The 26,878-nt window shown below is 47.3% G+C and overlaps 1 protein-coding gene across 2 annotated transcripts; it reads right to left on the minus strand.

The window, feature by feature from the left end:
- Window positions 1-1,659: 1,659 nt before the first annotated feature.
- SASH3 (SAM and SH3 domain containing 3) lies at window positions 1,660-16,645 on the minus strand. Of its 2 annotated transcripts, none has more exons than XM_084789574.1 (8): window positions 16,410-16,645; window positions 9,060-9,155; window positions 8,545-8,691; window positions 5,611-5,752; window positions 4,311-4,459; window positions 3,747-3,956; window positions 3,440-3,590; window positions 1,660-2,948 (listed from the first exon to the last, which is right to left on the minus strand). In XM_084789574.1, the coding sequence occupies exons 1-8, from the start codon at window positions 16,464-16,466 to the stop codon at window positions 2,755-2,757; spliced, it is 1,146 nt and encodes a 381-aa protein (XP_084645700.1). In that variant the 5' UTR covers window positions 16,467-16,645; the 3' UTR covers window positions 1,660-2,754. The 2 variants fall into 2 exon arrangements, with proteins under 2 accessions (XP_084645700.1, XP_084645701.1); XM_084789575.1 differs by having other exon boundaries at window positions 1,660-2,945; window positions 16,410-16,644.
- Between the last annotated feature and the right edge of the window lie 10,233 nt (window positions 16,646-26,878).

Genomic DNA, 26,878 nt, shown 5'->3' on the forward strand with positions numbered 1-26,878 from the left:
AGAAATTTTGTCCTGTATTGAAAGCCAAAAGTTTAGGCACTATTGATTTGTTAATTGGTTAAATCTAATTAAATATAATATGTATAGTATATAATGTATAGTATATTCTATACATATGTTGGGGTTTTTTGGAGACAGTTTCTTCTTATATATACCAGTCTGGCCTGGAATTTTCTGTATAGTCGAGAATGACCTTGTTGAATAGGAAGAAATGTAATAATGCGCTTAAGGACATAGGCTTAGGGGCTGGAGAGGTGGCTCAGTAGTTAAAAGCACTTGCTGCTCTTGCAGAGGACCTGAATTCAGTTCTCAGCACCTACATGATGGCTCACAAGCATCTGTAATTCCAGTTCCAGATGATCCAACATCCTTTTCTGACGTCTCTGGGCACCAGGCACAAGTGTGGTGCATATTTATATATTTACATATGCAGATAAAACACTAGTACACATAAAAAGTATAATTTTAAAAAAGAATATGGATGCCATGTAGTCATCTTGCTCTGTGACTTTCTAGTCACCCACTCTAACCTCTCGGCTTGCTTCTTCCTCCATAAATTGGATGATAATGATGATCCTCATCTCACTATATAAATGCTCAGTAACAGTAGCAATTACTTAGCCATTCTCAGGGCACTTACTTCTTGTGGGGAGGATTATGCTCATAGCTTTCTGATAGCCAGAGTCACTAGGAGCAGTATGGTTGAACGGCCTGGAAGTAGAGTGGCCCCATATTTACTCTGGCAGCATATCTCACTCTCATTGGCCCTTTATAGTTCAGGTAATACACAAAAGAAGCCCAGGGTCTCCATCACCATGTCACTTTCCAGGAAATGGTGATGCTTTAGTGTGTCCAGGGCGAGGCTCAGGAAGAAGGAAGGCTTCAGAAGAAAAGCCCTGCAAATACTAGCTGCAAATGCTTTTGTTCCCTGTATAGCACCCCGCCCTCCTCCAGACACCAGGGTGGACCCTTCTTCACAAGGCTCCTGTTTAAGCAATTATGGGAAGAGGGAAGTGGCTCTTCCTAGGCCAGCTCTCAGACCCCAGGAAGGCCTGTGGCTATGGTCATATGAGCCCTGTTCTCAGTAGGGATGTTTGGAAGGAAGGATGGAGCCAGCTGTAGCTTTAGATGGAGAGTTAGATTAGCAGAGTCAAGAATACTTGTATCCTTGGGGAGGGGAAAGATGGCCCTGGAAGGACAATGCAGAGATCAGCTTTAAAACCCAGGTGCAGTGGCGCATGCCTGAAATCCCAGCATGCTGGGAGGCAGAGGCAGGCAGATATCTGTGAGTTTGAGGCCAGCCTGGTCTACAGAGTCCAGGACAGGCAAGGCTACACAGAGAAACTCTGTCTCAGGAAAACGATGATCTTTAAAGAACTTTCAACCCCTCCCCCAACCCTCTCTACATCGGAAAGAAAACAGGAGACAGTAATTAAGTTCTATTTATATTTATTGCTACTAATTTGCCTGCCTGCTATCCTTTATTTACATTCAACTCCTTCACTCAAATTAGATTTTAGGAAAGTACTTAGTAGTAGATCAGAAGCATGTCCACTTACTAAGCAAGTAGCCCTACCTGTGATGGGCACAGTTGCTCCTGCATCATGAAGGGATGCTCTTGCTACTGAACTCAAGGGTACCCCAGTAATAGATGTGATGATCTCTTGACCCCTTAGAGCTAGGGCACTAAAACCTTTAGCAGAGCAATGTTAGGTACAGTGGAGCCTCCAATGTCAAGCAAAAGGCTTCCCTTGCTTATGAAGATTCACATAAATGAATAAGCCTGGGCCCATACCTGCACCTGGCTTGCAGGAGGCAGTTGTGTTATTGGAAGGCAGCTGTAGCCATCTTCAATCAGTCTGTGAGAAATCGCATTTGAAGGGTCCAAGGAACATGTGGGGACACTTATCATATGACATGTGGGCATTGTTTTAAGCTGGGAAAAGGTGTCTGTCATTCAGTTTGAGTCACATGGGAAGGTCTGAAATGTATGAGAAGGAAGTGCTATTTCATTGGAAACCCTAGGTCCTTCCAGCATCTTCAAGAAGCCCACTGGTGTCCTTGGTGGCAGACAGCCTGGAGAGCACATATTTAATGGTGCAGAATGTCAGCTGCACAGTGGGGCCCTCAATAACTGCTCATTCGAGTCCTTTACCAGGCTGAAGCCAAAAGAAGGGCAGACATATAGTGCAGGTCTCATGGTGACTTAGTGGTCAGACCTCTAGAACGTTGAAAGAATAGTGGGGACAGTAGGTGCAGCTTCCTTCCAACCTCACTGACGGAATTCAGGACTCACCTATGTCCAACCAAGAGCCTTAGAAACAGCTAGCTTCCCCAGGGATTTAAAGACTGGCTTGAAATGGTGGTTTGGTGTCCTTCTTAGAAGCAGTGTGTCAGTGGTTTGATGGTAAGAAGGTTTAGTGGGGCCGTGGTTGCGAGGCATGACTAGGAAGGTCCCTTGGTGCCTGACTTGTATGGCCATAGTGGGAGAATGGGAGGTGCCAGAAGGGGCCATTCTGTCAGTCACTGCTGGAGGGAGAGGGTCCAAAGGGCAGCATATACCTTTTGGCAGTCCCTTATTCCCTCTATCTGAACCTGTAGCATCCTGGCAGGGCCTTCAGCCATAAGCATCCCTGGGGAAGCAGGACCAGATTCTGCACCAGTCCTCTCTGGTCCTGAGCCATTATGGGAGGCCACACCCATCCCTGCAGTCTCTGCAGCTAGGGCTCAGCCTCGGCCTATGCCATCTTCACTTCAAGGTGTCCCGGCCAGGGAGAGACCCTGCAGCTGCTCCTCTGTGCCTGTTAGCTCTGCCTCATCACGCCCACTCTCTGAGCCCTCGAAGCAACCAGAGTCGCGTGGGATGTCCACCTTGGGTTCTGACACTGTGTGCACCAAAGGCTCCTGGCTGCTCTCGGCACCCTCTTCGGCCTCTTCACTGCCAGCTGCTTGGGATGAAGACAAAATGGAGGGACTGGGTCCTAAACAGGTTAGGGATAGAGGTAGGGGTGGGGTGGCAGGGTGTTTTCAGAATCCCTCGGGGGCCTGGGCCTGGGCAAGTCTTTTGTAGGCAGTCAGCTCTTCTGACTCCTTCTGGTACCTCAGCTTCTTTCCTCCAGACTTCCAGTACAGAAAGTGGGAACTGTTCCCAGGCCCAAAAGGTCAAACATCACCAGCACTAAGCTGGAACCGGGCAACCTGGACTTGGACTCTGGGGCTATTACCTAACTTCATGCAAATGATCCACAAGGGAGTTGGACCTGATTTACTCCTATGACTTGCCCCACCCGCTGCTAACACATTTCCCTGGAAAACGCCAATTCAATTGTAGAAAAGTGCCTTCCTACTGCAAAGGGGGCTGGGGGTGGGGTGGAGGGAAAGAGTACAGTGCCTCCAATGCCAGTGAGACCCAGTGCCTTCCCCTACCAAAGCCACTCACTGTCATAGTCCAGCAGCAGCTCGGCAGCCGTGAGCAGCTTGGCCCGGTGCTGTGGGTCCATAATGTTCAGTTCATTGAGGTGTGTTTCCCGCAGCTCTTTGAAGTCTTCCAGGGTCTGGTAGCCATTGAGTAGCAGGGTAGATGTGTGTTCCTGGGGGGGGGGGGGTAAGAGCACAATCTCCTTGATAAGCCACCCTGGCCTGGAACATTTCCACTTACACATAGCAGCATGTCCCCATTGGCCCCCGTCCCAGTGGCAAGTATGCCTTCTCAGCTCCCAGACAGTACTGCAAGTCCAAATTCAAACCTCCAGGCCAATGCGCTCCAGCAGTTCATGCAGAGTCTTGGGCTTGGGCCGCTTGCCTTTGCTCTGCCGGCGGCTGGGGCGCACAGGCCCCATAGCCTCCTCTGGTAGCACATCCACATAGATGAATTTGAAAGAGCCCAGCTTGCCATTGAGCAGGCCCAGCCAAGTACCCACAGGTGGCTTTTCAATGATCTGGATCACATCTCCTTTCTGGGGGGTGGGGTGGGGGGGATAAAGGGGGGAAGTAGAAGAAGAGAACAGAAAGAGAACACTTGGCTTCTGCTGATACTTTCATATTTTGGTTCTTTTCTTCTCCCTTTCCCCACCCCCCCTCTTTCTCTCACCTGACACAGGTTTTACTGTTGTATGTTGGCTGTCCTGAACTCACTTTGTAGACCAGGCTGGCCTCAAACTCACAGTGATCCGCCTACCTCTGCCTCTCCCCCCCCCCAACCCCCCGAAAGTGCTGGGATTAAAGGTGTGTGCCACCACTGCCCTGCTCTGCTTTCTTTCTTCATGGCTGAAGCCTGCTGGGCTCTGGAGGGACCCAGGTGCCCACTTTACCTGCAGTTTCAGTGAGTCGTGGTCATAGGGGCTGGGTGTGAAGTCAGTGTGGACTCGAGCGCGCCCACAGAAAGGCCCTGTGTACTGGGGAGCAGATGCCTCCTCCATGAAGCTTCCAGAGCTGGGCCCAGGGCTACAGAGTCCACTGCCTGCAGAAGAAGGACAGAGAGTAAGCTTATCTTTGTCCCAAGACAGCTAGGGGTTAGGCAGTGCCTCGCAAGGGCACTACAGGGAACCCCCAGGGAAACACACTGAGGACAGATGGTGTACTCTAGCAGGAAGCACAAAAGTGTCTTGGACTAATCCTCTTAGCCATTCTGATGATGCATGGCTTTTTCTTCTAGGCCTTTAGATGATGAAGAGTTGATAGCTGCAGAGTTGGCTCACAGAGACTAAAGAATGGGCAAATCCAGAAAGCCTCTGGAGCCCAGCAGGGCCAATGCCCTACTGAACAGGTGAGGAAATCAGAGGCCAGGTAGGCCTCTCATGATCCTTGGTGGCACTGGGTCTGCTACACTCCAGGTCTCCTTACCCCCAGTATAGTGCCCCTTTGGCACAGGAAAAAAAGCATATCTTGCAAGGTTCTTTTACTTTCTCTATTTTATAAGACTCAGCGTTTAGCAACAAAGCCTTATAAAAAATGCAGTCAGACTCTTTCTACCAGAGAAGGGCAGAATGATGGATGTTTTAAGTGGATTTCAATGGGGGGGAGGGGAGCAGAGAGAGAGATGTCTGTGGAGCCAGAGAAAGAGTGACAAAAATGGGAGGAGCCCAAGGGGTTTCTCCTTCTTGGCTAGCTCCTGGACTTCTAGAAGATTCCCAGTGGTACAATAAGCCCAGTCAAGAGAGGTCTTGGGTCCAAGAAGATGACTCTTAAGAACTGAAAACTCTGGACTCCAAGGTGGGATGCTTCAGATACTCAGGGGGTTGTGGCATGTATGTCCCCTTAGTCTGCTGAGGACACACTGGCCCAAGAGGACAATGAAGTTCTCCCTCTTCCTGTGGGCATTTGCAGGCCTCAGATAGTAAGTGGAAGCCCCTGCAAGGCAGATCTGAGCTCCATACTGGGTCGCGTGACAAGCCATGTACCTATGCTGAGCCTCTGTTTCCACCTCAACAGCAGTGCAGGTCCTATCAGGTTGTGAGGAAAATTTGGTGTGAAGTGGGTTAAGGAGGTTCCAGTAAGTAGAAGACAAATACTCATTTCTCTTTCAACCCTTTCCCAGAAAGCCTTTGGCACTGCCCCAGTCCAGTTCTTTCCTCCAGTGTTGGCAGATGTCCACTTGCTTCCCCTACGCACCTGTTGATGGCTGGCGGCTGAGTGCTGGCAGTTCACGTTCCTCCTGCTCAGAAAAGGCCAGGGCCATCTTCTCAGGACCGGGGCTGTCCAGGCTGCAGTCTGGAGATGTTGGGGAAGCTGAGCCCTCCTCCAGTGTGTCTCCCTACAGGAACAGTGTTGGAATCTCTAAGAAGCCCTGCTGTGGCAACATAGCCAGTCCCCAGTGCACTGGAACTGCCTATGAGCTTGGTTCCGATCCCACTTTTGTTACAGGCTCAGGGACCACATTCTGGACCCTAGTTTCCTCTTTCGTAAAAAACAGGGTTGGCAGGCCCGGTTTTCATATATCACAGAAAGAGGCCCCCAGTGCACTGAGTGAACATACATTATTAGTTTCCAGTGCTGATGGACATGAAAAGGCCAAAGCAACTAAGCTTGCACTTGGTTGGGGCTGTTATCACGACCCAGTCAGGCAGACGACTGTGTCTGAGAGCAAATGTCCACATTCTTGTGTGTCAGGCTGGCCTGCCATTTCATTTAATCCTCACAGTAATACCTGTAGTTAAGTAGCATGGTTGGCCTGAGTTTTAAGTCAGATAACTTTGTCAGGGCCTATGGGAAACAACAACCAAGCTGCCTGGCTCCAGAGCTCCTCAAATCTCAACTCGGTGCATCTGAGCATGGTGTTTTATTAGCCTGTTCTTTTAGAATAAAGGACTGGATCATTTGCCAATTTTTTTTTCTCTTAATCTTTGTTTTGTTTTTGTTTTGTTTTTTGTTTTTCATTTGCCAATTTCTGTGTTGTGAATGTTCCCCATCAACGGTCAACATGCAGGTACCACTGCATGTCCCTGAATGCGTTGTCAGAAGAGATATCTAGGTTATTTCTGTTGTGTAGTTACTGTACACACACATATCAGCAACACATGTAGGAATACCAGGTTGTGCTGGAATTAGGATATGATGAATTGTGAAGATTGTTAGCATCACCATTGTCCTAGCTACTTTTGTGTCAACCTGACACAAGCTAGAGTCATCAGAGAGGAAGGAGCCTCAGTTAAGGAAATACCTCCATGAGATCCAACTATAAGGCATTTTCTTAATTAGTGATCAGTGGGGGAGAGCCCAGCCCATTGTAGGAGGTGCCATCCCTGTGCTGGTGGTTCTGGGTTCTATAACAAAGCAGGCTGAGCAAGCTATCAAGAACAAGCCAGTAAGCAGCATCCCTCCATGACCTCTGCATCAGCTCCTGCCTCCATGTTCCAGTTCTGTTTGAGTTCCTGGCCTGACTTCCTTCAATGATGAACTATGGTGTGGAAGTATAAACCAAATCAACCTTTTCCTCTCCAGATTGCTTTGGTCATGGTGTTCCATTACAGCAAAGGTCATCCTAATTTGTTTTTAATAGGATATATTTTATTTAAAGTCTCTGTCTCTCTGTGTGTGTCTTTGTGTCTCTGTCTCTGTCTCTCTGTCTCTGTCCCTGTCTCTGTCTCTGTCTGTCTGTCTGTCTGTCTGTCTGTCTGTCTGTCTGTCTCTCTCTCTCTCTCTCTCTCTCTCTCTCTCTCTCTCTCTCTCTCTCTCTCTCTGTGTGTGTGTGTGTGTGTGTGTGTGTGTGTGTGTGTGTGTTTGGTAGTGTGATTAAATCCAGATCTTTGTACCAGCTAGGCAAGTACTTTACCACTGATTTCTGTTAGTCTATAGAAGCTGATTTCTAATAATAGTTTTATTTAACAACTACCTTGCAAAATTCATGACAATTAACTAACTGCCATCAGAAGCTAGTTAAGCTGGATCCAGGACTCAAGATTCCTGTAAGAGCCAACAGTGCAAGCAGCCTACTGTGTGCTCTAAGCCACTAGGGCTGTGCCTGCCCGCCTAGTCCACTGTATCGCCTTCCTCCCTGGGCTGAAGCTATCAACCTCCATTTTCTTTACAGTCTTTGAGTTAATGGTGGTTCAACTGATCTATCTTTTTAAGGTTTATTTTTTTTAATTATGTGTATATGTATGTGTGGGTAGGGTGATGTTGGGGGTGGGGTACATGCATATAAGTACAAGTGCCTTCAGAGGGCAGGGTACAATGCCTAAAGAGGGCATTGGCTACCTTGGAGCTGGAAGTGCAGGTGGTTTTAAGTCAATCAGCATGGTTGTTGGGAATCATAGTTATGTCCTCTGAAAGAGCAGTATACACTCTTAACTGCTGAGCCATCTCTTCAGGCCCACACTCTTTGACTTTCTGATGGTTACAAAAAGAGATACCATTCAGTGGGAACCACACTTTAAATCTTGCATTTGGATCTTCGCCCAGGTTGGCACTATGGAGTGTGATCCTCTCTGGTGATGCTGGGTAGCATGCTGCAGGAAGTCATAGCTCTCCATCAGCCACAAATGCCATGAGGGGAAGCAAGTGACACTTATACACAGTGCTATGTTGTTAAGCTTAGTAGCGTTCTTAGTAGTAGTGGTAGGTTAGGGGGTATGTGTTCTTGACTCATGGCATTCTTAAGGCTTATCAGATGTAACCACATGGTAAACAGAAGAGCATCTATATTTTTCTCTCTGTTTTTCCTGGAATCAGGCCTTCTTAATCAATCCCAGGGGCTTCTTCCAATCAAAGCTTTAAGCTGGATACATATGCCTCAGGAGAGCTCATCTTCCGTTCAGCTGCCTGTCTTTACAGGAAGCTTCTGTTGCCCAGACTTTCATCTTTCCTCAAACTCAATTCTCTCCCAGCCAGCCTCCTGCTTCCTCAGGACTTCTTGGCTGTGCTGCCCATGGCCGCTGGTGACCCCTGTGCTCCCCCATCACCTCCATGTGAACATCCTCTTTGCACTGAGCAGCACCTGCACATCTGAGTAGTGATTGTCCAGGTGATTATGCTCTCTTCCCTGCCAGAATGGCCTCCTTAGCCCTCCTTGGCCTCAGCCCACCACCCTTGGATTCTAGGCCTCACCATCTCCTCTGACAGGGCCTTCACCATCATCTTGCCCATCTTCCTGTTCATGGTTCGGGAAATGACTGCTCTCCATTTCTTTCCCAACTTTTTGCCACTCTTCCCAGAATCCTCAGGGGTAACAACACCCGCATCATCTTCTGGAATCTGTGACAACAAAAGAAGAGGTTCAGGGCCCATGGTAACTCTGGATTGGATCCAGGTCTTGTGATATAAAGAAGTCTTCAAGGTCCTTAGGTGGGTGGGCCTGGTGGGATGGAGAGTTACTTCATCCCCCTTCTCATCAGGCCCAATCCGGTTCTCAGCCTTATTTGTTTGTGATTTAATTTGCTTTCTACCATGTAATTAATGTACATATGATGTTTGGGCCCAGGAATTTGGTGCCTAGGAGACGTGGACCTTCTGTGTTAAGGAAGCTTTGTCTCAATAATACTAATCCCTCCTATTTCCACTCTACCTAGCCACCTCCTCTTCCCTCACACAACAGACGCCACCAAAGAATCGCGGAAACTCACATTATCATCCAGGTTAAATTCTTTCTCGCTCACCACAGGGGAGCTGGGCTTGGATTTGGCAAAATCCTTGAAGCTGCTGGAGCGCTGAAGTGAGAGCTGGAAGGAATAGAAATGTTGTAATCAGTGGCGCTAGGATGCTCTCCCAAGGGTGGATCTCTACTCCCTTCTGGGCACACACGCCCACATCAAGGCTAAGCAGAGCAACACGAACCCTGAAGCAAAGGCACAAGATGTAGCTTTCTTCCTTCTATCCCTGGCCACAGAACAAATGACTTCTGGCCTCTGGTGCCTCATAGCTCAATGAAGCTCCAGGTTAAACCCAGATTTCCACCTCCGACCTTTGGTCTCAGAACCCTGGCCTGAAAGATTCGATGGGTCAGAGTCAACGTGTTACACTTTAGCATATATGAAAATGTCATAAGCGAACTGGGAGGAGGTCCCTCCCCAAAGCAAGACTCTGGCTTCTACACACTGGCTGCAGGCTGAGCCAGGTTGCAGGGGCAAACATTTAGGACTACAGCCTGATGAATTCATGTCCCAGGAAGAGGAAGGCAATCCCACCAGATGCCTGACATGACACTTTCTATAAAAACCACCACAGTTGAGTCTTATTTATAGAAGGTGCCTATAGATTTGGCTCCTAAATGAGGGGAGCTAATTCAGTTCCAGACAACCACCATTTTCTCTTGATTCTGCTCAGCTTTTAACCTCAGCCACCAATGAGAGGAGCTGGCAACTGCTGACTTGTGCTGGGGTTTGGACTTTCAGGCCTGGGCTATTGTTTGTGTTGATGAGACTGTCTTCAGGAATCGATCTTTAAGTGTACATGCTGAGCTATCAGCCAGAAGACAGGACAAGACAGTAATGGGGGTGGCCACAGATGCAAAAAAAAAAAATTGAGGCTAAGCCTGTGTCGTGGTGAATAGATAAGACCAGAAGACACACACAGGAACCAGGGTTCGCAGATGGCCAGACAGATGGCGTAGAGATGGAGTGCAGACACCCAAGATAAGGCCTTGAGGAACCAGAGCTCCAAACCAGGACTAAAGCTGAAGGTTTCACATCCTTCTTTGTCCTAAATGGGGGTGTGTCCAGTGACAACCCCACCCCCACCCCCAGAGCATGGGGTGGCAACACTTGCCCCTCAATGACTGCAATTTCTCCTAACTCCTACAAGGCTGCGCTGTAGCTGTCTGGTACTTTTTCTGGGTCTTGACCAAGGCTGAATCAGCAACTGGGTTTCAGGGTCATATATTCCTAGAGGTAGCTGACCAGAAACTAGGTCAGCAGTCAGGCCAAGCAGAAATTAGCTTCATCCGGGGCCTCGTCGGTGGGGTGCCTGGTAAGCTTCCTTTGTGATAGAGACATGGAAAAGGAGACTGGGAGTGGGTATACAGACAGGAATGTCTGACCATGGGTGATTTCCACGGTTCCCATGCATCTCCTTTATCCTTAGCACCCCCTCCCTCTATTCTTTTCCCCCCTTTTCTTCCTTTCTTTCCCCTCTCTCCTCTACTTTCCATCTATTTCCTTTCCTTGTATGGTCGGAAGCAGCTGCCTGGATAACTTCCCCCTCTTATTGCATGGAAAAGAGGGAACAGAGAGAGGGTGGGCAGCAAGCTAGGTTGCTATTTATAGGCCGATGGGGCCTATTGTGGCCTTCCCTCCATAACTGCTTGGCCTAGTCTCCAGATCGGGAGGCTGAGAGTCGCCCCTGAAGCCCCAGGGACTGGTGAGGCTGGAAAGCAAGCAAGAGGGCCGACGTGGGGTGGGAAGTAAGCTTTGTTAGGGAAGAGTAAGCTCATGGCTGGCCTGTTCTCTATTCACAGCTCTTTCCCCCAAGCCTTTTCCTGTCATTAATCTGCTGGCTGGGAGGCTGAGAGTCTGGGAAGAGAGAGAGGAGAGGCCTTTGAGACTCAGGCTTTTGTGATGGCCCCTATGTCTGAGCTTAAGCCCAAAGCATGAGGAGATAATTCTGGGGCTTGGGCCCAACTGGCCACACCATAGTCCACATAAATAAATATGTCAGGCTCAGATTCTTTAGGTGACCAATGCCTAGAGTCAGCTAAGGTGGCATTTAACCAGGCCTCCCTCCATCTTCAGGGGCAGCTCCAAATATCCTGGCTGACTATTGCTTACTCTGGGATAACCCAGCCCAGAGGTGAGTTGAAATCCATGAGCTCAGGTTTTGTTTTTGTTTTATCTGTCTTCCCTTTGGGGTGAGGCCTGGCTGAGAGTTGTGCCAGCAAGTGAGGAAGTTCTGTTACTGATGGTCTCTTTTTTTGAGCCTAAGGAGAGCATGCGGGCCTCTTAGAAACAGCTACACTTTGGGCACTGGGCGTTGCTAAGTTCAACTTTGGCATGACTCTGGTATATGTGGCCTCACATGACTTATTTAACCTTCAAACCTCAGTTTCTTCTTTTCTGCCACTGACCAGCTGTGTAAGTTACTATTTTCTCTGTGCTGTTGTTTCCTCATTAGTAAAATGAAGACAAAAGCCTCTACTGCACTGAGCTGTTTTCAAGTTGATCTGGGTATCCATTCAGCACTGGGAGCTTCACCTGGCACATCTGTCCCTCCTAGGACACTGGGTTATGTTTAGCCTTTTGTATGACCCATCTGCAAACTCTTAACGTGGACATTTCCCCACCTAAAGCACTGTATGCTTCTAGCAATTGCCAGAGAGAAATCTCCTTGAGCTTCGGTTTACTTGGATACAACACATATCAACTATAGAATGAATTAATTGTATCAGAATCATATAGGAGCACAGTACCCAGCAATGCAACTATTTCAACAACATTCTTTCTTCCAAAAATATGAACAATCTCACCACCACACAGTTGATGAAAACTGGTCAGCTTTCTCCAAAAGTATGACACTTAATTCTCCCTATACAAAGATCAAAGCATGGAGCAACTCATTTATGCTGTTGGAAGTCAGGAAAGTGGTTACACTTGGGGAGGGGGCTATGGGGTGACAGGTAGGCTTGTGAGAGATGCTTCTGGAATTTCAGAAATGGTTTATTGCTTGAGCTGAGTACTGCCTACCCCGGAGAGAGCCATTTTATTGAAAGTCGCCATATGGATAACATACTCAGAAAAAAAAAAAGTTTTCTTACTCCAGTTTCAAAGGCAGCATCCCTACAAAAATCCTCCTCCCATCACTTTTCATAGCTTCATACTGGCCCAGGTGGCTCACCTTTCTTTCCTACATTTCCCTCAATTTGCCCCCTAAGTCATTGAGTAGTCCATGCCCTAGTCTCTGTGTGTATGGGAACCCTTCATAGAAAGGTTAACTACCAGCTGGGCAGTGGTGGTGCAAGCCTTTAATCACGGCACTCGGGAGGCAGAGGCAGGTGGATCTCTGTGAGTTCGAGGCCAGCCTTGTCTACAAACTGAGCTTCAGGACAGCCAAGGCTACACAGAGAAACCCTGTTTCAACAAAAAAATCGAAAAACCAAAAAAAAAAAAAAAAAAAAAAAAAAAAGAAAGAAAGAAAAGAAAAGAAAGGTTAACTACCACCCATATGCCCAATAGCCTGCCAGGTGCAGAGAAATTATTTTAGGCAGAGTCCCATGGCTGGTAGTGGAAACACAAAAGGAGGGCACTCCTAAACACTGGAAGGCCATACAATTACAGTGCTTGTGTCACCTCACAGCTAGCACAGTCACTCTCACACCAAGATAGAAATGGACCGAGCACAGTGCTGACTATAGGTGCTGTTTTCCTGGAGCCACCAGGAGAACAGGTTGGGGCAATTGTGGAGGAAGAACATTTGAATGGGCCCAGGCGGGAGATACGATATTCCTCCATTTGGAGCTAGGAAGCATTTGAATGAGAGTGAGAGCTAGGGGTAATCTGAGGGGATGTAATGGTGGTTATGCCAATAGCTGTTCTGAGAGCCAAGGCAGAAAAAGCTACGAAAGGTCCTTGCTAACCATGTCAAGGGATGTAGGCATTCCCCTGTGGATAATGGGAAACCACACGTCGACTATTATTTATCCACAATGTTTAGGACCGAAAGTGTTCCACTTGTCAGATTTAGGCTTTTGAGATAGTGCCTCAAGTAGCCCAGGCTGCCCTCTAATTTGCTATGTAGCAGAGGATGACCAATACTCAAGGGGTGGAGGATGTCTCAGCCGTTAAAGGCTAGGCTCACAACCAAAAATATAAGAGGTAGATGATAATGCCTCTGCCTCTTGAATCAATCTTCATTACATATATCAAATTTATGGCTGCCATACTTAGTTTACATGAACTGAGAGCTTTATGAATAATAAGTAAGCATCCTACTAACTGAGCTACCATTGTTAGCACTTCCTATTAAAAACTATAATATTTGAATATATAATGAGATATTTTGGCAATGAGACATCTAAACATGAATTTCATGTATGTTTCATATGATCCTGATATATGTAGCTTGAAGGTAATTTTATATAACACTGATAGTGTGCCTGTGTTTTGATCGTGGCCTGTCACATGAGGTCAGGTGTGACATTTTCTACATGTTGCACCCTGTTGATTTTCAAAAACCCTTCAGATTTTGGAGCATTTCCAATTTTCATAATAATGCTGCTTAGCCGGTAGAGACTACAAAGCATGTGTTGTTGGGGTGATATTCTAGAAAAATGATATGGGGGCCCCCATGGGGAGCAATGTACTAGTATTGGCAAAGAGAGGAGAAGACACTGGAAGGGGAGTACAAAGCTAGAACAAACTCCTCTCCATTTCTTAGACCCTGACACTGCAGAGCATCCTGTCCTTATGGACCATAACAGGTACCATGTTCCAAAGCGGCCATCCCCAAGGCCTACCCCTTCCTCTGCTCTGTTGCCTTGTCTCCTACTCGCAGACCAGATCTTATGCTTGTTACTCACTCCTAGCACTTCTGAGATCAGTAAGGGGACAAGGGGGTGCAGAGAGAAGGAGATAAGATTCCAAAAAGTAAGCATCCTGCCTTGGATCCCTGCAATTCACTAGCCTGTGATAGCTCCAGCCCATGTCACCAGCCTGAGTCCAGGGTGTGAAATCAGTATAAAAATAATACCTGGTCCCTACTCTGTGAGATTACAGGGGAAAGTCAGCAAGGTAACCATGACTAAAGTGCAGAGTGTGGCGTGTGACTTCTGATGAGCCTTCCCTCAGTGGCGGCTCTCTATGCTCTTAGATCTTCTTTCCTGTGCTTCAAGGCGGAAAACCACGGTTTATTCTCAGCAGTGTCTTTCCCATCTTGGCTCATGCCAAAGCAAGCACCCCCTTGCAGGCAGGAGCACATGTGTGATATGGTGCTCTCACAGCTATTATCCTACTGCTCCCGACCTCCAGAGGTTATTTTTTCTTTCAGAGGGGAAGCAACTCAGGCCCACAGGAAGTCAATGAACTGTCCTAGGGTCCTATGGCAACAAGGCAGGATTCCAACTCCTCTTTCTTGCCCCTCTCCTTAGCACATTTTCATTGGCTGAGGGAAGAGATGAGGACAGGAGGGAGGAGCTTCCTTTGTCCATGTGCATGCCCTTCCATCATTTCAGCTCAGTTTCTGAGGGGAAAGGACTGAACTTAGGTCACCTAGCAATCAAAGATGGAACTGGCTACTGTCTCTGGGCCTTGGGAAGGCGCCACAATTTTCTGGTTGTACTAAGGGAATTTTTAGAGTGTGGGGCTGGGGTATGTAGAAGCAAGCTCATCTTGCCTCCTGGAAGCTTTGGCAGGGATAAGGTGCAGTTTGCATGGACTATCCTTCCCTAAGGGACTTTTCTAGAAGAAACCTGGAGGAATTCCCAGAGGCCCATCTGCCAAATGCAGGATCTGGGTAATTGGAAGCCAGAGAGAGGAAAGGGATTTCTTGGTCTGTGTGCCTTGGCACCTCTGCCTGAGGTAGCATTGGGTCCTAGTGTCACAGTGTCAGCTCTTTCTCAGACTCTTTCCTCTAGCTTGATTCTCTTGTGGTTTGGGGCCTACCAGGGTCTATATAGAAGTCTCTGTTTCTCTCATGAGCCTGAGAGCAAGGGGAAGTGGCTTGGCTCTGAGGAGTAGCAGCCAATGGCAAGCTTAGTTTAGGTGGGGTTGGGGGGGGGGAGGTGACAGGGCCCTGTGTGAATAGTCACAAATCTCCCCCTTCTCCACCTACCACCACTGCAACCTTAGAGAAGCAGCTGAGCTGGGGAGAGGACAGCCAAAAGTGGCAGCCACCCAGATCCTCAGAGACGGGACAGGATGCACACCCCAGTGCTCTGAGCCGGTTTCTCAGCTGTCATCCTCTGCCTGAGAACTGTTCTCCTGACAAGGGGGTGGGGGGAATCCCCCTATAGTGTAACTGAGTTGAAGTCTAGGGGAACCTGGTTAGGGCACAGTGAGAGTCCTGGAGGCCACTGACTATGGTTTGGGTGTTAGGATGCAGTTAGGCCTGCTTTGGAACATTCCTGTGGTCTCACTAGACATGGAGGCCGGACAGACTGATTGCCTGGGAGAACTCTACCATACAATGAACTCTCTATATACGGCCAGAGAAACCTGGATATAACAGAGTCTTCAAGAATCGTTTAGTCTAGCTGCCATCTCCCGGAGATGAACACCTCAGCCATCTATGACAGCCACCTTCCTTCCTGGCCTTTGAAATCACCCTCCTTCTCCCCCACGAAATGTTTTCTCCTCAGCTCTCACACCTACTCACCATGTCATCAGCTTCATTTCTCATTTTTCGTAAGTTCTCCCCACCCAGAAATAACCTGTCTAACCCCCCTGAATTTTTACCGCATTTTGGTGGGCCCTTTTCCGGAGTTCAAAAAGCACCTAGTGATTCATCTCTAGTGGCCCGAGGAGCTGTAGTAGATCCAAGCCCACTGGGCAAGGGCATGGCTCCTGCCAAAGAGTAGGGGGGTTGTGGCCACCTTGGCTGGGTAGGCTAGTGGGGCCCTTTGAATGAGATGGTTCCCAAGAGGACACACCTGAGCAGAAGGGATACAGAAGCAGGCTAGGGAGGGGCAGAATCAAGTATGCTCTTCGGATTCGACTTGAGCACTGTATTTTGTAATTGTCAAACTGAAGTCTGTGGTTCTAGCCCCTAAATTCTTTAATCTCATCGTTGTAGGGTTGTATTCTGTAACTCTAGACTTCTAAAGGTCCAGCTCATACTTCTATACTCCAGAGATTAAAAAATGTCTTCCATACTTTTACTACGCTAGCGACTGTTGTTGAGTCCCGTTCCTTTGCTTCCTGGGAGAACCCTCACCTACAAGCTCAGCATACAGCCTTGGCTCAACTTCCCCCTGCTAAGAGTCCAGGAGGGGATTGGTGGAAAGTGTGGAGGAGGGGAGGAGGGAGTGAGTGCTCAAAGATGCTCCTCACCTTTTTCTTCTGAGTGGGCTCCTTGTCACTGGCGTTGGAGGGTTTGCGACGCAACATGGTCCCTCTAATGTGATGACACTCCTGCTCTGTTCTCCAAGGTGCTGAGATGCAGCAAAAGTCTCTGGCTAAGCCTCCCCGGCCCAAGCCAGGTGGCACAGCATAGACGGAGCCTCCGGCTGCCACTCTTACTGCTGCAGTGGCAGCTTGGGGGTACGGGCCATGGACACCCAGCAGCAGCAGCATACAGGAAACCTTGCCACGTGACCTACTCTTACAGCAATCATGGCCCCCGCTGGCCTCTAGGGAGGAAGGAAGTCCCAGCTTCAGTCTCCAGAGATTCTGATGCAGACAGAGCTTGAGTTGAACAATCAGAGAAAAGCCTCTCAGCCCTGTGAGTCTCATGTCATTTACCAGCAGTCCTTTTACTCTCTGCCTTAGCCAGGTTGTATCCTCACTCACTAAATCAGGAATCAGAAGGGGAACAGTCTCTGCTTGTTGAATAAATCCCCCCAATCTATTCAGATCATCAAAGTCATTACTACTATTACAATTACCATTAGTGTCACTGCTATGGCCATCATCTTGGTGGTCATCACAATTGCTACTATTACCAGATAGCCACTGGTGCAACACCAATGACCCCTACAGCCATCATCCTTCCTACCATCCCACTGCCGTCAGCACAGCATAGCCATGACTGGTAACGCTCTCATCTCTTCAGATATTTCTACTGCTTCATCATCCTTATAGCTGCCACCCTTACAGACATCTTCCTGATATTCTCAGCCCTACTACCTTCAGTTACCCTGTATTCACCATTCCTATAGTCCACATTTCCATCAGCACATATATGTCTCTCATAATAGATGAGGTGTGCTTACGCTTAACACCCCTCGGACCACACAAGAACAACTGAGAAACATTCGCAGGCAATGCCATGTCAACAACAGGTGCCCCATCCAAAAGGCATTTATCAAATGCCTATGCACCACACCCCTTTCTGGGTTATGTTTGGCAGAGGATGACGACGACGATAAGGACTACAATGATAATGATGATGATGACGACAAGAATTGGAATGATCATTTGCAGTGTTTAGGGGTCTAGCCCATGGCTTACACATGCCAGGTAAGTTTGCTACCATTGAGCATTGGTGGCAGACATTTCAATACTTTCAATAAAAATACCTGTTTACTACAAAGCAACTGGTATGCATCATATAAATTTTATCAAATGAAGATGAAGAATGAAAAGAAACCTCAAAAAAGTTTCATTAATTGGTTTCACACTGTTGAGATAAATACCCTTTACTGTTTCCAACATCTAACACCTCTAAGAACATGTTTATCTCTTAGAAAAATCCGATGGTACAGGAGACAGATCATTGGTTTGGAGAGATTTGGAGAGATTGGAGGGACAGATAACTAAGGACATGTAGAACTTTTTGGAGGTAGTGAATATGTTTATTTGTTTTGATTGTGGTGATCGTTTTATGAATGCATACCTCAGTAAAGCTATCTTTAGGTTTTTTTTTTTTTAGTGAAAAAACACATTTCATACACTGTTGGCGTTTGCTTTTCATGTGAAATATATCTAGGTTTTCTCATTTTAGAGTCTTGCTATGTATCCCAGGCCAGCTTGGAACTTGTGATCCTCATGCCTCAGCTTCCTGTGTGCTGGGGTCATAGATGCACATCACCATGACTGGATGAAATACTATGTGATTTTATGTATGTATGTGCATGTACGTGTGCACACTCAGGATGTGTGCTTACCCATACACTCATATGTACTGGCTAGAAGTCGATGCCAGATTTTTTTTATTGCTTTCTACATTTTGTTTTGTTTTATTTTTGAGAAAGAGTCTCCCACTGAACCTGGAGCTCACGGTTTTCAGCTAGGCTAGCTGGCTAGTGAACTTCTGGGATCCACAGGTTTCTGCCTTCCTCCAGTGCTGGAGTTATAGATGTATGTCACTTCACCCAACTTTTATGTAGGTGCTAGGGATCCAAACTCAAGTATTTGTGCTTGTACAACAAGCACACTTCTCAAAGAGCCATCTTCTCAGCCTGAATTACGTGATTTTTTAAGTGTTTGATTAGCATTCAGTTGTGTGAACCCATAACAATTATCTTGCCGTGATTGATTAAAAAAAAGTATTTATTGAATGTCCTTAAAGTAAATTATAATTTCTATGAGTTGGGGGTTTGGATATTTATTTGTTTGGTTTGTTGGGTTTTGTTTGTTTGTTTGGTTTGGTTTTCTTTTTTCGAGACAGAGTTTCTGTGTGTAGCCTTTGCTGTCCTGGTATACACTCTGTAGACCATGCTGTCCTTCAACTCACAGAGATCTGCCTGCCTCTGCCTCCCAGAGTGCTAGGATTATAGTTGTGTGCCATCATGCCCTGCTATTCTAAGTTTATTATTAGATTAAGTGTCTAGAAAGTTTGGAATTTCTTGGTAAGAGATGTGCACCTTTTCCCCTTTAATTCAAAGACAACTTTTTTCTTAGAATAAAATAATCCTTCAAAGACTGTAGAAGAGGGGCTGGAGAAATGGCTCAGAGGTTAAGGACACAGACTGTTCTTCCAGAGGTCCTGAGTTCAGTTCCCAGCAACCATATGGTGGATCACAACCATTATAATATGGTCTTCTGGCCTATACACATAATAAATAAATAAATCTTTTCAAAAAGAATGTAGAAGAGAACAGATAAGAAATAAACCCTCAAAATGCCTACAACTTTCGTTTCTTGTTTTTGTTTTTTGTTTTCTGTTTTTCAAGACAGAGTTTCTCTGTGTGGCCTGGCTTTGAAGACCAGGCTGGCCTTGAACTCACAGCAATCCACCTGCCCCCCCCCCACCGAGTGCTGGGATGAAAGGCATTCACCACAATGCCTGGCTTTCCCCCCCTTAACCTATACACCAGTATAAAGAACTCTGGCAAAGCTGGGAGTGGTGGCTCACATACGCCTTTAGTCCTAGCACTTCTCGGAGGCAGAGACAGGTGGATCTCTGTGAGTTCAAGGCCAGCCTGCTCTACAAAGCAAGTCCAGGACAGCCAAGGCCACACAGAGAAACCCTGTTTCACAAAACAAAACAAAAACCAACAAAACAACAACAACCAAAAAGAACTGTAACAATGCACCTTTGCAAGGCTTTTGATTCTGTGACACTTGTGAAATCCTGAGCAGGCCTGTCCCAGCTCCCAAGATGTTCTCGTGACTTCCTCCCTGGACCCTAAGGCCTTCAGATCATCTGTCTGTGAGCTAAGGAAAGAAGGACAAAGTCCATCTCCCTTGAGATAAAACTGTATTTCCTCTGGCCCTAGTCCAGCCAAATGGCCAAGCTGACTCATGAAAAGATTCTGTGTTCTACAGCCCTTCCTTATTGGCTTGAATTTTTCAGTCTGAAAGTCTTTCCCTGACTGCCTAGGGGCAGCAATGTGTTAACCAGCTAAAACTTTGCACTATATACAGAAGCCTGAAAGCTAGGAAGGGGATGGGCCCATCCTGACTGTGATCCCAGGCTAGAGGTCATCTTCTCCAGCCTCTGGGATAGAGAGTGCTGCTGGCTTGTCCAGAGACAATTGAGGCTTATGAGACTAGGAGCCTCAAAGGTGGAAGCAGCTCACAGAACCTTCCGGGCCTGTACATCGTCCCTGGCCGGCACTCAGGATGTGCCCACTTCCTGTTTGCCCAGCCCCAGTGAGCAGAACTCACACACTAACCGCAGAACCTTCAAATACTGCCAGCAAAATGGGGTGGGCGTTGAGCTGCTGGGGCCTGGGAAAGGGCTGGGGGGTAAAGTGAGAGGTGAGGGCTTTCAGGACAGAAAGCAGAGAGGAGACAGCCCTCCCCTCCCCACCTGCCCCAGGCCAGGCAAGTGTTCTCAGCCCCTCCCTGTCTCTTCTTTTAGATTGCATAATACTCAGTCCATAGTCTATGTTCTGGGTGTCCAGGAGCTCCCTCAAGCAGACTTACCTTCCTCCAGCCTTTCTTTAAACAGATGATCCCGGCTAGAGTCCCAGTGGGTCAAGCTCCAGGAAGCTAATGGGTCCTAAATACTTGTTTAATAGGCTTCTGCACCGTATTTGCATTTTATAGGTTCTGTTCCAGGTACACAGAGTGCTCAGCTAAAGTTGTGACCCTGGGGCAAAATAGTTCAAAGAGCAAGGCCACCTTAAACTGGATAATGGGCTGACAAGCAGGACCTAGGAGCTTGCTGTGGCCACAGCCTTATCCTAAGCGCTTGGTGGAGGTACCCGATAACAGATGCCAAAGTTCTGGGTACCTGAGAGCTATCATCCTAGGTGGAGTGGCTCTCATTTGCCCTGTGCTTATTCTTTGCTAAGCAATGTATTAGTTACTTCACCAATATTCTTCAACCCCACTACAATCCTCCAGAGAAGCAAGGGAGGTAGTTTAGGCTGGAATAAATTATTGTAAAGTTGTGGCCTAGAAGGAAGTATAAATATCAAGTAAGGAAACCTTGATTTAGCACACAATTGGTGTGTGTGTGTGTGTGTGTGTGTGTGTGTTGTTTAGGGCTATCTTGCTGATAGCAAGATGAGTCTGAACCTCAGGTGGTCGATGTAGAAGCACCAAAGGCACTGGGCTCCTGTAGACTGTGTTCACAGATAGCAGGCCTCAACCAGCACACCCAGTGGAGATTCATTCACTCCTTTGGTAGATAGATGGTCATGGGTGGGATATATAAGGCAGGTGGGATCTAGGCATGAGGATTTGCATTCTTAGTGCCCTTGAATGGCCGTTTCCCTGCTTTTTGATACTAAGAGTTTGGATACTGAAGGAATACCTACTACATTTGGAAGAGCTTTCCCATGTTTCTTATCTCACTTCCTATGCTCAACTCTCCATACACTCCAGCTGAAAATTATGCTACACAGGTAACCTATTGACTTTACAACAACCCTCCAAAACCCACTTTCCAGGAAGTCAATGTATAGTGGGATTAAGTGACTTAAATAAGACTGCATAGCTAGTAATTGGGGGAACTGAGTTCCAAACATAGGGCAGGTCTCATTCTGGGGCCACACTGTTAAGCATTTGGTTAAGGTGCCTCTAATGCAGAGTTTTTGAAAGGGGAGATGAAAGCCTTGTGGAACATTTTTGTTATAGCTTTTTCTCTATGTTGGAACTATGTTGGGCTGGCTACAGGACAAGATGCCACAGGACCACCTCAAAGCAGGCCCAAGGGGGTGTGAAGAGGATGAAGAAGGCATCTGAAGTCACATCATTTACACTACAGCTGCTACAGTAGCTAGGGCTGGCTAAGTGGGAATGACACATAGGGAGGCCCTTGTCATCATGTCGAGGAATAAACTAATTTTGCCTAGAGAGTTGTGGGAGGGATTTGAGGCAAGTCACTTCCTAACACCTGTCATATAGAGGAACGCATCTATGTGGCTAGGAATGATGACGAATAGGAACATGGATGATTTGGATTCATTTGAAGGAAGAGATTTGGATGCTTAGCTAATACTAATTCAGTCTTGGTTAAGTAGTGATCTTGTCTCTAGGATATCCAAGGAAGGATTATGAAGTCCCTTGAAAATACCTGGGGATTTCCAGGTGAAGCCCACCACCTTAGCAGCCTGGCTCATAATCATATTGCATGCTTATCTTAGGCACAGTGAGTGCCAGAAGGCTAACTGCAAGCAAGGGCAGAGGAGGCCAAGAAACAAGGGGTAAGAAGCTCTTGCATCTGTGCCCAGTACATTGACATGTGCAAGATGCACACAGGGCTTTCAGCTCAAGAACACTGGGAGCTCCTGCCAGAAAGACAATCATTTCTAGAGTTCTGAACTCATGATAAGGTCTTGGTTTAAAAACAAAAACCACCTGCAAGCAAGCTGTGGCAGTTACCCTCTGAAGAGGAGGCGGAGCTTTGGTGTTCAGAACAAAACATGCTTATGACTCATTGGAGGGCCTTACTATGGAGGACCAGGTGTGGCTGGGTTGCTCTGCTGAGGACTCAGTGATGATGTTACCAGGACAAAAGTCTATGAAAAGCTTCGGAGGCTGTGGGGACAATTTTTGGAGGGCTCTCGGGATGAGGAAGAGAACAATTCTCAGTAAAGGAGGCAGATTGAACGAAATTCAAAATGTTCTTCTTGGATACAGGGCCTTGGGCAAGTGACGTCATGTATAATGAGCCTTAGTGAAGACTAACTGATAATATGGGTCGCATGTGTGTGTGTGTGTGTGTGTGTGTGTGTGTGTGAGAGAGAGAGAGAGAGAGAGAGAGAGAGAGAGAGAGAGAGAGAGAGAGAGAGAGAGAGAGAGAGAGAGAGAGAGAGCTCTGCCCCATGATCCCATGGACCCAAATCTAGTATGTCTCCATAGCATATGAATTTCTATGTTGTCAAATCAAGGTCCCTCTGACCAAACTAAAACACAGGTAGTGTGACAAGTAAAAAAAAAGCCTAAAGCTGCTTGGGACTGGCTAGGAGGGAAACCAGTTTTTCAGCTTCGGGGCCTTGCCACAGCCAACTGGGGTTTTCTCAACCATCCACCCTACCCAACCTAAGCTGCTTGCTAAGTTCCTGTTTCATAGAGAAACACAGAAGTTGAGAGATGGGCCAGCCTCACAGCAGGGGCTGGCAGGGTGTAGGTTTGAGGAGCACCTCCAACTCCCAGCTGTGATCAGGCAAGGGGATGGGAGGGTAGGTAGGGGAGGGGGTCGTGGGGTAGAGGTGGAGAGGGAGGCAACAGTGGCTACTAAATCTTCATATTCCTAGTTTTCTGAGCCCAAGAGTGCCAAACTATTGCCTTGAGGAAGTGCCCAGTGAGTTGGTAAAAAAAATTCACTGCTGACGTGGGTTAACTAGTAAAGAGTGGGTAGTCCAGCCCCTTCTGAGGTCCCAACCCATGACCAGCTGGAGCCAGTTGACTTGCAAAAGAGTGAGAACTGACTTTGTTATCACTTATAGATGAACTATTTAAACTCCCCACAAGGGTTTTTCATTTTTTCCATTTTTCATATATCCTTTTCTAACCTAAAAAAAAAAAAAGATTTAAAACACAAGGAAACTTAAGTAATGTCAGTACTTGAATGCTGAGGAAGGAGGATTTCCATGAATTCAAGGTCAGCCTTGGCTACATAGTGAATTATGGGCTATCTGAATTACATAGTAAGTCCCTGTGTCAGCAACAACAAACAAACAAAAATGTGGCTGAGAGCAGAGCTTGGTGGTGGCCTATTCTCCTAGCACTTGGGAGAGACAGGCAGAAGGGCAGAGTCTGAGGCCAGCGTGGGGTACATAGGAAACCTCAGTCTCAAAAAAAAAATCTCAATACCTTACCACTTTCATCAGAAGTACATGACCTCGAATGGGTCTCCTTGGGCTTCAGTTTGCTCCCTCGAGGCTATATGGGAGTGGGAGACGGTAAAAGCCCATACACCCATGGAGGCTCAGTCTCCCCCCTCCTTCCCCCCTCCTTCCTTCCCTCCCCCCTCCTCTGCTTGCAGATCAGCTACTTCTTCAGCTCCACATCTGCCTGCTCCCTGCTATGACAATAATGGACTAAGCCTTTGAAACCATACGCAAAACCTCAATTAAATGCTTTCCTTTACAAAAAGACAACAAAGGGAAAGAAAGACAGACAGACACTGGGAGAAGAGCCACCACAGAGCTGAAATAGAAGGTCTGGGATTTTATCCTGGCTCTGGTCCTGGCAGACGCTATGACCTTGGCTTCATCCTTGGTCATGAAGTGCCTATTCAGGACTGAATATGGAACTTGCAGGTTTGGGCGCAAAATGGAAATGTAGGGCTTTTTAAAAAAAAGTATTAAGAATCTTGAACTAAGGTGGAGAAACAAGGCAGCCAGCTTCCACTCCGTGGTGACCTTGAGGCCATAGTGGATTACAAGAGGCTCTGCCTCAAAAGCCAAAAATGAATGGACAGATGAACAAAAAAAGGAAGGAAGGAAGAAAAGAATTGTAAAGAGGAGCAGCCGGGGAAGAGACCATAAAAGCCAACTTGAGGCCCCTCTGAGCACAAGTCCCTGAAGAAATGCCCCGGTCCCCCACTCACAAAGCTGACCCTTCAACTACCTCAAGCACAGTGTGTATGGAAAGCCGAGGAGGGTGGTGGCTGCTGGAGCTCTGCTTTCTGTGACAGGCCCTGCAGCGTTTCTAAGGAAACTCAGGCTCTTAGGGAGCATATTAGAAGAAGGCAAATTAGAAGCTAGCCCCAACAGCCTTGTCAGAGGGAGAGGGAGAGAGGGGAGGGGGAGAGCGAGAGAGGGGAGGGGGAGAGGGAGAGAGCAACATAATTTGGGTCCCAAATAAATTGTTTTCCCATCTACCTCTGAAGGTAGCTTGTGCTAGGTGAAAAACAGCATTATTATCTTTAGTCTGTGTAGCTTCCTGATTTACAGAATAATGCCACATCCGGGTCTTATGGGCCGGTTCTCTACAACCTCATCAGGAAGTCTGCATGGGTAGTTTAGAGAAGAGATAACCAAAGAGTAGTGGTGACTTGCCCAGGGCCACCCAGCTGCTACAACTGAGGCTAGAAGCCTAGGAACCTAACTTCTAGGAGCAGGGAGAGGTCTTTCCATATGATCTGCTCCACAGCAGCAATAACGTCAGGAGAAGTGTGGTAACTCCACCCTTTCGGTGTGAAAACATGGCACTGGAGCCCAAGGGGGAGCTATCTATCTTCAGTTCCTAATGATGTCACAAGAACTCCTTCAGGGGCCAGTCTTAACTGTATGCACACTTCAGTGTCTCCCTTAATAACCTACAGTGAGGCTCTTAAACAGGAACAGTTGGGTCTAGTCCTCCAGGTCCCAAAGAGGGGAAGAGCTGGGCTGCCTGGATTCCCTTCTACAGCTGTTCATCTGAGGCCAGGACTTAATCTCAAGGCCAAAGATGGGGGGCGTGCAGGGCAGCTAACTCATAAGGAGATCAGGTGGGGTTCTAGGTTTGGGCTTGAACGACCTGCAAATGGGGTTTGGTTAGTGCCCTGTGACTGAGAAAAAGTTGGAAGCAAATGTCAGGGCACACAGGACAGGCTTGGGCAGGCAGGCAGGCAGGCCGGTCCTGGGAAGCAGGATGGTAGGGAATTTGCTTCTCCTCATCTGTGTGAGCCCAGGGGAGCCTGTTTTCTCATACACCTTATCTTCTTAGAGAGCAGGCCCTTGAGCCATCTGCTCGGTTTGAACTCTGTTTCATTTGCCCACTTGATATAAAAGGCACCTTGGGCAAGTTGGTTTCTCTCCAGTCTCTAAAAGCCTCACTCACTCTCCTCACTTTGAAAATGAGAATGGTACCAATGCCTTCTTTCACAGCCTGGGAGGATAAATGAGAGATTGCACAAAAGCTTTTCCAACAGTGGAACAGAACACAGTGACCGTAGTGGGGATGACATGAGGGGTTTTTTTGTTGTTGTTGTTGGTGGTGGTAGTGGTGGTGGTTTTTTTGTTTGTTTGATTGGTTTTGGTTTTTCGAGACAGGGTTTCTCTTGTACTCCCGGTTATCCTTGACTTGCTTTGTAGACCAGGCTAGCCTCAAACTCACAGTGATCTACCTGCCTCTGCCTCCTGAGTGCTGGGATTAAAGGTGTGCGCCATAAGTTTTTAGGAGTAGCTCTCAGAGACCAAGTGACACTTTAAACAGGTTCAACCATGACAGGTTTCTCAGTGAGGGCAGCACAAGTCTGAGTGAGGCCTTTGGAAGCAAATTTTGGTGGTGATATATATACATATATTTTTTTTCATGTGTGTGAAGTGTGCTAAATATGGGCCACACATTATGTATGGTATAGGATTTATTATAGAAGCATGGGAGAGAAGGAAGTGGGATGGTGCCCCAGGGGGACAGAGAGAGAGAGAGAGAGAGAGAGAGAGAGAGAGAGAGAGAGAGAGAGAGAGAGAGAGAGAGAGAGAGAGAAGAGAAAGGAGAGAGGTGATCAGTTGGTCCTTTATATCTGGTGCCTCTGGCACACACCTGGTGGTGGGCAGCAGATGATGACATCAGAGGTAGCTAAGCAACCTAGAGGCAGGCTGCTTATATGCCAACTGTATGTGTGTGTGTGTGTATACACACCTGTGTTGAGGCAGAATATTGATATCGGAAATCATTTTCTATGTCTCTTCCATCTTAATTCATCAGGGTAGGGTTTTTCAGTCAACCCAAAAACTTGTCAATGGCTAGTCTTGTTAGCCAGCTTGCTATGGAGATGCCCTGTCTCCATTTTGGGGAGACTAAAATTACAGGCAGGCCTCCACATCCACATAACATTTATATGAATTTCTGGAGGATAGGAACTCTGGTCCTCACACTTGTGTAGCAAGTGCTTTAACCGCCAAGGCAACTCCCTAGCCTCCATACACCATTTTCACACTTGGAGAATTAGGCCTTGATGGCCCAGTCCAGGCAAACACCCAGCCTCTTGTTTTTGTCCAACACTGGACCCCTAGAACCTTGGTTCTCACTTT

This window comes from Acomys minous (genome assembly GCF_964271855.1).
Source record: "Acomys minous genome assembly, chromosome: 7".
In the NCBI taxonomy this organism is placed as follows: Eukaryota; Metazoa; Chordata; class Mammalia; order Rodentia; family Muridae; genus Acomys; species Acomys minous.